Source organism: Ranitomeya variabilis, chromosome 3, assembly GCF_051348905.1.
Source record: "Ranitomeya variabilis isolate aRanVar5 chromosome 3, aRanVar5.hap1, whole genome shotgun sequence".
Taxonomy (NCBI): Eukaryota; Metazoa; Chordata; class Amphibia; order Anura; family Dendrobatidae; genus Ranitomeya; species Ranitomeya variabilis.
Genome location: NC_135234.1, coordinates 52,534,846 through 52,544,773, shown reverse-complemented (window position 1 = coordinate 52,544,773; position 9,928 = coordinate 52,534,846). Strand labels below are relative to the sequence as shown.

Below are 9,928 nucleotides of genomic sequence, written 5' to 3'. Positions count from 1 at the left end.
TTGTTAGATGATAATGCAAAGAAGGCTGATGGAGCCTGGGAAAGCTTCTTTTCTAATGGAGGAGCTGATGGACGGGTCTTCTGGTCACCTGCTGCTCCATCAACAGTCATTTTATATCTAAGGGTATGTTTCCACGTTCAGGAAACGCTGCTTGTTTGACGCTGCGCAGCGCTGCAGCGTCAAACAAGCAGCGTCCAGATGTTCCAGCATAGTGGAGGGGATTTGATGAAATCCCGTCTCCACTATGCGTGGAAACCCGCACCTGGCGGCCCTGCGACTACGGACATGCTGTGCGTCTTTTCAGATCGCAGCATGCCCGTACACCTTGCGGGGACGCAGCGTCCCCGCAAGGCATATCACAGGGCCCTATGGGACAGAGCGATCATCCCGGATGTGAAGAGTTAACACATCCGGCATGATCGCGTCCCATTAAGGGGGCGGGGCTTAGCGCCGAGCGGCTTCGCCGCTGCGGCGATCCCGCCGCCCATCCGTACCGTGGAGTCATACCCTAAGAGAAGATTTTGTAATAAAAAGAGGGTGTTGTGAAGAACAAAAATAACAAGAATACACCATTAAAGGGACAGCACTGTACATGACAGCAGAGGAAGCTATATAATAAGGGACGGCACAATATGTAACTAGAGAGGATGGTACATAATAAGGGACGATGTTATACATAAGAGGAAACTATGTAACTAAGGACGGTGCTATACATAAAAAATGATTATACTATGGGACCGTGATATACATAAGTGAGTACACTATATACTAAGGGATTATGCTAGACCCAATAAGTGAGTACACTGTATACTAAGGGACTGTGCTAGATATAAGGCTTCATCCCTGTATCCGTGTGCAGTGTCGGTGTCCGCTTTTACAGACGCATTCAGCATGTCCTATTCTGATCCTCAAAATCGAATCAGAACAGGACATGCTCTGACCCTCACGGATCTCATTCTCCGATCCATGATTTTCATAGATGTGTGAATGGACCTATAAAACTCGAGTCCTAGTGTTGTCCAATAAAAAAAAAATCTGGCAGTACATGGACATTTCACATCCTCCCGCCAGCTCCCAATTCATTACAAGTCCCTGATAGCATCTTCTCCCACCTTTCAATTCATTATAAAATGTCCTATGCACCTTGTCCCCTCCTCTCCCACTCCCCTATAAATTTTAAGTTCCTGATAGCGTCCCCCCATCTCACAATTCATTGTGATGCTATCAGGAACTTTGCACCCTCTCCACCACCCAATTCATTTATCATCCATATCTAACGTTCTCCTCCCCCTGTTCATAAGTCCATTATAAGTACCCCACCTCCACCATTGCCCTCTCCACATCATTGTTCTCTTCTCCCACCACCCGATTGTCCTAGACCTCTCCCCACTGTATTGTTTTAAGAAAAAAACCAAACCCCACCACTCGCCTCTCCACTGTTCCCCCGCAGCATCGTCATCGCCGACAACTTTTTCTCTGAAAACACTTGCACGCTGCTGCTTGCTGACGTCATCCAGCCACGCACGTCTGTGTCAAAGCGTCAGGCAGGAAGCAGAGGACTGATCCCTCCATCCCCGCTATTTTCTCCTGTAGGCAGCGGAGCGGCAGAGAACCCTCCTGGCCCGCTGCACATGAGGGTAATCTGATCATGGGCCCCACAGAGCCTCGGACTCCAATAAACAGGCCAGATTGCCCTCAGTATTAACCATCCTGCAAGGGCCCCGGTGCAGCTGCACCGGTGGTATGTCCGCCCCCTCACCATGCCGGTCTGCCTTTACCAACATGACAGCGGCTGGTGGTGCAGAGCTCATTGGTACCAGTGCGGTCCTGTGGAAGGAGCCACTGGGGTAACAGGTCCGTTCATGACATTTCTTCCTCATAAATATCCCTCCGTTCCCTCTGATATTGAGAAGTGGAAGGAACTGCAGCAACTCAGCCACAAAATGGAGACCCCATACATTAGAGTGCGGGGGCGAGTGCTAAGGAGCAGAGGGCAGAAAAGTCACCAACACTCTGCTGACTCCATAACTGTTGAGTACAAACTTACCATGGAATTAATAGCAGCACAAAAACGAGTCTTCATGCCTGATATCACCAAGCACAAGGCCGAGTGTCAGATGGAGTGATGTACAACCGCCACCACTGGACTCTGGAGCAGTGGAAATGTGTCCTGTGCAGGGACGGATCACACTTCTCTATCTGGCATCTGATGGATGAGTCTAGGTTTGGTGAATGCCAGGAGAACATTACTCGTCTGACCACCTTGTGCCCGCTGTACAGTTTGGTGGAGAAGACATAATGCTATTACATAATGCTATTAACTGATTTTTAAGGGGTTGACCTTGGTCTTTAGATTCCACTGATAATGCCCCAGTGCACATATCGAGGTCCATAAAGGCACAATTGGGGGAGTTTGTGTGGAAGAACATGGCCAGCCCCACAGAGCCCAAACCTCTACCCCATCCAACACCCTTGAGATGCACTAAAAATATGAATTGCATTACTGTTCTAGAAAATGTCCAAAAATTTGGAATACGCATAATTTGGCAAATTCATGTGTACCCAGCAGCCAAGCTAAGGCAATTCTTGTTGCTGGGAACCTGCCTAATGTGAATCCTCTCTTGGGCTAAAGCATTTACTTGTTGGTTATATATTGAGATGGCTACTCTTAGTAAGCACCTGTTCATACCTGATGTATGTTTAGTCAGTGCCGGTCAGTCTTTAGATTTTTGTATACTTAGGCTCTCTGACAGAGCACTCCACCCATCAGCCTCAGACATTTTTAATTACAGCAGAATCTTACCTTCTCATATAAATGTAGGCTTTAGCCAAGGAGAGGATTCACACAGGCAGGTTCCCAGCAACGAGCATCACCTTATCGTGGCTGCTGGGTACACATGAATTGGCCAATTTATGAGCTATTAATTTGTTGGTTATATATGGAGACGGCTCCTCTTAGTAAGCACCTGTTAACACCTGATTTCTGTGTGGTGGAAGTGCCGGTCAGTCTTTTGATATTTTTCTCCTCCATCAGAGTCTGACCTCACAAATGCTCTTCTGGACAAATGGGAAATTCCTAGACACCTCAAAAATCCTGTCGAATGGCCTCCCAGAGGAGTGGTAGTTTTATAGCTCCAAAGAGGGTGACTCCACGGCACTGACTATGGCTGTGGAATGGGAGGTTATAGAAGGCTGTTGATTTTAGGACAGATGTGCGGGCGGCCCGGGTACTGCATTCTGTACGTGCGACACTGGCCTAATAAGACATTGAGATGACCGTGTAAGAACATCAGGGGGAGGAAGGGACTTGTAAAGGGGAGAATTTGTAAGAACGCAGCATGTAAGAGGAGCTCCGCTTATGCCCCAACATTGCCTGCAGTGTGCCGCCCCACAGAATCCTGGAAATGATTTACAAAAGCTGGCGATGAAGAGGGAAGAGTGGCCATCGCCAAGGTCTCCGGAGCCGTCCAGTACACAGTGACGTGGCCGCGGGTTAGAGGATGTGGCTACAGGGGAGACATTCCGATACAGCACCATGTGCACCGCGATCGGTGTCCTCCAGGGGGTCAGCCCTAAATGTTAGAAGATGGGATTATAGGGTGGGGGCTACACGGGGCAGTAATTTGCCATAAACATTTGTTCTACTTGTCAGAGGTGTAAATAAAACAATCGCAGAGCAGTCACATACAACTGACAGTAAGGTCTGCGGCAAGTGAGTGGTGTGAGGACCAGCGGCACGTATTGGAGAAACCATTAGATGCAATGTGGAGATCTGACACCACGATGGCAATGTGTGAGCCCTGATCTAGATGATCGGGGGTTGTCTAAGCTATACATGCCTAAGGGTCTGTGACCTGTATGAGAACAGGAGGGGAGAGGGCGGGTAGGGAGCGAGGCGAGAAGGGAGCGGGGCAGGAGAGGAGTGGGGTGGGAAGGGAGCAGCACGGGAGGAGCGGGTGGGTGGGTGGGGAGCGGGGCAGGAGAGGAGCGGGGTGGGAAGGGAGCGGCACGGGGGGAGAGGAGCGGGTGGGTGGGGAGCGGGGCAGGAGAGGAGCGGGGTGGGAAGGGAGCGGCACGGGGGGAGAGGAGCGGCACGGGAGAGAAGCGGGCGGGTAGGGAGTGGCACAGGAGGGGAGAAGAGCTGGAGGGGAGCGGTGCAGGAGAGGAGGAGGGGATCGGGGAAGGAGGGAGCGGTGCAGGAGGGCTGGCGCAGGAGAGGAGCGGGGCAAGAGAGGCGGGAGAGTGGGGCAGGAGGGGAGCGGGGCAGGAAAGGAGTGGCATAAGAGAGGAGCGGGGTGGGAAGGGAGGGGCACGGGGGGAGAGGAGCGGGGTGGGAAGGGAGGGGCACGGGGGGAGAGGAGCGGGGTGGGAAGGGAGGGGCACGGGGGAGAGGAGCGGGATGGGAAGGGAGCGGCACGGGGGGAGAGGAGCGGCGCGGGAGCAGGGCAGGAAGGGAGTGGCACAGGAGAGGAGCAGGTAGGGAGCGAGGCAGGAGAGGGGTGGCGCAGGAGAGGAGGGAGGCAGGAAGGGAGTGGCACGGGAGGGGAGAAGAGCTGGAGGGGAGCGGTGCAGGAGGGAGCGGCTCAGGAGAGGAGGAGGGGATCGGGGCAGGAAGGAGCGGTGCAGGAGAGGGCTGGCGCAGGAGGGGAGCGGGGCAAGGGAGGCGGGAGAGTGGGGCAGGAGGGGAGCAGGGCAGGAAAGGAGTGGCACAGAAGAGGAGCGGGGCAGGAAAGGAGTGGCGCAGGAGGGAGTGGTATAAGAGAGGAACAGGAGAGGAGTGGGGCAGGTAGGGAGCGGCGCAGGAGAGGGAGTGGGGCAGGAGGAGAGGCGCAGGAGAGGAGCGGGGCAGGAGAGGAAAGGAGCGGGGCAGGAGAGGAAAGGAGCACGGCAGGAGAGGAAAGGAGCACGTAGGGAGCGAGGCAGGAGATGGGTGGCGCAGAAGAGGAGCGGGGCAAGAGAGGCGGCGCAGGAGGGGAGAGTGGCAGAAAAGGAGTGGCGCAGGTAGGGAGCGGCGCAGGAGGGGAGGAGAGGAAGGGGGCGGTGCAGGAGGGAGTGGGAAGGAAAGTTGCGGAACACCATCATCACACCTGCATTTGTTTTCTGGGTTGCCATCTGACATCATTACCCAGTCTCCACCTGGCTGCTCACCTCTGTGTACGAGTTTCGCAGCGCTATCCCTGATTTTTATCCCTGACATGTATTACAATTGGCTGGATGTTGGACTCCTGGCATTCCGCGATTGTTTTCGGCGCACGCTATTGGCTGGCTGTCACCTGCTTACCCTCTGATTGCCCGCTGCACTGTGAATGCACAGGGAGAACATGAATGGAAGAAGCAGGAAGTGTCTCCCAGTGACCAGCAGGGGGCGCGGGCGGTGAGTGTCCTGTGCTGCTGCGGTGTGATAGGATCTGTGGTGTAAGGAAGTGATCGATCTCCGCAGATCCATGGTCCTGGGATCCACTGCAGTCACACAATGCTGGCCCGGAGCAGCGCTGTATACGGGAGGCTGTCTGACACCGGGCAGGTAACGTTACACTGTGTCCTTCTGCTGCGATCACTGATAATTGCGTAGTACTGGCTTATTATATAGAACAAAACGAGTAAACCGGAGCAAACAAATATTATAAATATAATTTATTAATTATACAAAAATTGGTGCATAAATATGGCATTCCCCTTGAGAAAGCTAAAGCACCCGCGCCAGCGAAACGCGCGTCGGGGGTCCTGTTGGACTGAATCCTGCCCGGTATACACCACCTCTGCATCTTCTTGGTAAGCGCCTGTTTGGTTGCCGGTATTTACATTGTGGGGGATAAATTTGTGTCTCCCAAGGTTAACCTCATGCACACGGGTGGCTGCCTTCCTAGCACTATTGGCTATGTGATATCTTTATTGAGGTGGTGTTTTGTACCGGTGGGGACTCACTCTACTCTTACCATCCTTTCTGTACTGTTATTACATATTTATGCACCAATTTTTGTATAATTAATAAATTATATTTATAATATTTGTTTGCTCCGGTTTACTCCTTTTGTTCTATGATTCTTATGGAGTTTGTTTGTCCTTGGGACTTTGGGTTTTTCTGGCACGATTCAGTGCTTTAATTTCCCAGATAATATGTTGCCTAGTTCTATTCTGGCTTATTATATAGTATGACCAGGAATAATTAAAGTCATTCTGTTCTGCAGATAGTGCATTCATCTGTATCATTGCTGAGAAGCTGGGTGACAGCTAACACCATTATGTTTTTTGCTCCTCTCTGATTGGTCGGATCTGCCATGTAGAGGTTTGGGAAAGCTGGGTGACAGTGCTGATAACACCTGTATCACCTCCCGATCGACTGTAATTTATATCACTGCCTCCTTGATGGTGACACTTATCTTGTATAGAGACAGAACTTACAGCCATATGGGGCCATTATACTATTTGGAGGGTATGTGGGGCCATCAAATTAACAGCAGGGTTACTTGGGAGCCATCGCACTATTTGGAGGGCCGTGTGGGGGCCATCGTACTATTTGGAGAGCCGTGTGGGGGCCATCGTACTATTTGGAGGGCCGTGTGGGTGCCATCATACTATTTGGAGGGCCGTGTGGGTGCCATCGTACTATTTGGAGGGCCGTGTGGGTGCCATCGTACTATTTGGAGGGCCGTGTGGGGGCCATTGTACTATTTGGAGGGCCATCATGCTGTTTGAAGGGCTATGTGGGGCCGTCACACTATTTGGAATACTATGTGGGGGGCATTATACTGTGTGGAAGGATATGTTGTGGCTATTATACTATCTGCTGTGCTATGTGTGGGTCTATTACACTGTTTGGAGCATTGTGCAGAGGCCATCAGTGATTTGGATCAGATCTTCATCCGTGTTTGGTCCGTGTCAGCTTGAGGGGTCGTGGACACGACCGATCGGATCGGACCAGCACTATCTATGGGTTTCACTGAATCTTCTGTGGGGCTGCCCACATGTCTGACTTTTTTTTTCCCCTCGGACTGAGTGATTCAAGGATAAAATCAGACACATGTCCAATCTTTATAAAGTGCGGTCGTTGTTTTTTTTTTTTCTAAACAATAAGTGTTTATTGGAGATTTTAACATATCCCTAATATGACAAAGAACAGAACATTAGTAAAAAGATACAGTCTAATTAAAAGAGCTCTAGGGGGGACAAATAAATAGAGTCGCGGGGAAGGGGGAGAAGAGTAGCCCAAGGGGGAGACTGATCATGTCTCATGATTAATAAATACATTCAGAAGAGTCAGAGGTAACAGACGTTTTTAGGCAAAGTGGTGGAGTGGCGAAGGGGGTATGGTTGGCGTATTCCGAACAGGGGAGCCAAACGTTCTCACATTTTTGTAAACTTTATCTATGAGTATGGCTGGTTAGTTTTCCACTAATCATGTACCATGGGAGACACCTTTTGACTTTAGTAAGGCTACTTTCACACTTGCGTCTTATGGCGTACATCACAATGCGTCGTTTTGGAGAAAAAACGCATCCTTCAAAGTTGCCCGCAGGATGCGTTTTTTCTCCATAGACTTGCATTAGCGACGCATTGCGACATATGGCCACACATAGTATCCGTCGTGCGACGGATGCGTCGTGTTTTGGCGGCCGCGACACACAAAAAAAAGTTCAATGTAACGTTTTTTTGTCCGTCGGTTCCGCTCTTTCCGACCGCGCATGCGCCGCCGGAACTCCGCCCCCTCCTCCCCGCTCATCACACTGGGCAGTGGATGCGTTGTAAGACTGAATCCGCTGCCCACGTTGTGCTACATTTAGCACAACGTCCGTCGGTATGTCGGGCCAACGGTTTGCGACGGCCCTGTACCGACAGATGTGTGAAAGTAGCCTAAGGTCTTGACATTTTTCCCAGGCTGAAGCTATGGTTTGCTTAGCCGCTAGAAATGTAAAAGAGATGAGCACTTGGGAGAGATTGGGGATACGTTTATTGAGTAGAGCCTCCCAGGGGTTTTTATTAGGTTAATCTCAGTGCCAGAATAAGGCAGTAAACCCTGATCCAAAGTCTGCGGACTATGGAGCATAACCACCATATGTGGTACATGTCACCGGTGGAATTACAGCCTCCTAAAACAGTTGTGGAATATTCGGGGACTGCTTTAGCCACCGAAGCTGGGTCAGATACCCTCTAGTCGGCACCTTGTTATTAGTTTCCAGGTTTAAGGTATTTAATATTCCTCCAGTAGAGGAGGACCCAATGTGAGACCATTCTCAGCCAGATAGAGGTAATACATTGTCTGATTCCCACCTGGAGGTGTTAGCTATACTGCGTCTATGTGAGTGTAAAGGAGTAAAATCCAACCTGCAGCGTGTGGGATTGGCCACGTTCACACGGTCAGTATTTGGTCATTTTTTTTACCTCAGTATTTGTAAGCCAAAACCAGTAGTGGAACAATCAGAGGAGAAGTATAATAGAAACACGTCATTACTTCTGCATTTATCACCCACTCCTGGTTTTGGTTTACAAATACTGAGGTAAAATACTGATCAAACACTGAGCATATGAAAGTGGCCTATGAGTGCGGACAGATTTTCACAGATTGACAAAATGGAGAGGGTGGAGAATTTAAGTATAAGGCCGGGATCACACATATGCAAGATACGGCCGAGTCTCGCAGGTGAAAACCCAGCTCTGGCGCCGGCACTCCGGAGCGGAGCGTGCGACTCCATGTGTTGCTGTGCGGCTGCACGCTCCGCTCCGGAGTGCCCGCGCCAGAGCTGGGTTTTCACCTGCGAGACTCAGCCGTATCTCGCGTATGTCTGATCCCGGCCTTATCAGAATAATCAGACCGTTTTCTCAGCCGGAGAGAAAACGGTTGTGTGCACCTACCCTTGTCATCAATTTTTCTCGTGTGCAAAAAAAAAAAAAGTCAAGCTTCTAATATCAGACCTTCCCTTAAAAATAGACAACATGGAAGGCATCTTGGCGCTGTCCGATTTTTAATTTATTTTTTTTTCCATGGACCCAGAGACTTGAATTGGGAGTTTGCGCTATGGCTCGGATCAGAGTCAGAGATGTTTCTGTGTTTTTCTGCGGAGACGCGGTCCTTAAAAATACAGTTTTTTTTATTCATAAAAAAAACCCAGATAAAATTCATACAACAGCTGATGTCTGAACGATGACATATGCACCTGATCGGCTTTGGACATGAAGTTATGAAGTGTTTCTTCCTATAACTGAACAGACAGAATTTAAGATCCCGGAACGGATCCCGCTCTATAAGGATGGACGGTCATCGATACGAGATGAGATGTGCAAAATACAATTCCAAGTACTGACTGAGGACAAGTTCTAGGAAAACGCCGTGCTTGTCAGCTATGAGACTGATGTCGGACTTTGCCAGCTGCAACTACCTGACACTGGTTTGTTAGAAATGCAGAGATGTTCAGGTTGGAGGATGATGGAATAGCTGAAGGGAAAGTTCCCACCATTGTAGTCCGCACACCACGGCCTGAGGACGGCAATTACATGATGAGTCACACACACGGGCTGCGGTGCTTTATTCTCTGTTATTATATATATTTCATTGTTGTAATGTGTCACCTTATATTCACAGGGTGAGAATCCGGAATACAGGGTGTCCTTCTTCAGTAGGGTGACATATTCCTGGTATAACAGGTACAGTATGTTAATGTCTTTATTTGTTTTTAAATATTATTATTTATTATTATTAATAATAATGTTTTTATGCAATTATTATTTCGTGAGGAGAATATCAAGAGATAGCATTAGGACATCATACAGGGGAGTCTCCTGTGGTTTGGCCGACATACACTATATGGACAAACGTATCATACCGCCTACACACCACACCCACAGGCACATTTATGACCCCTCTCCATTCGCATTGATATGTAGTTATATCTCCCTATTGCATCTACAACAGCTGTCACTTTTCTGGGAAGGT

At 49.7% G+C, this 9,928-nt stretch overlaps 1 protein-coding gene across 2 annotated transcripts in view; it reads left to right on the top strand.

Moving 5' to 3' along the window:
- Window positions 1-5,313: 5,313 nt before the first annotated feature.
- LOC143815137 (multidrug resistance-associated protein 1-like) overlaps window positions 5,314-9,928 on the top strand; it is a 50,297-nt gene continuing 45,682 nt past the window's right edge. Inside the window, exons 1-2 of one of the 2 annotated variants that reach the window (XM_077294043.1) lie at window positions 5,314-5,524; window positions 9,578-9,639. In XM_077294043.1, coding sequence (XP_077150158.1) covers window positions 5,474-5,524; window positions 9,578-9,639 — 113 coding nt within the window. In that variant the 5' untranslated portion in view covers window positions 5,314-5,473. The remainder of the gene's footprint in view (window positions 5,525-9,577; window positions 9,640-9,928) is intronic. The other variant, XR_013223688.1, reaches the window with a different exon arrangement.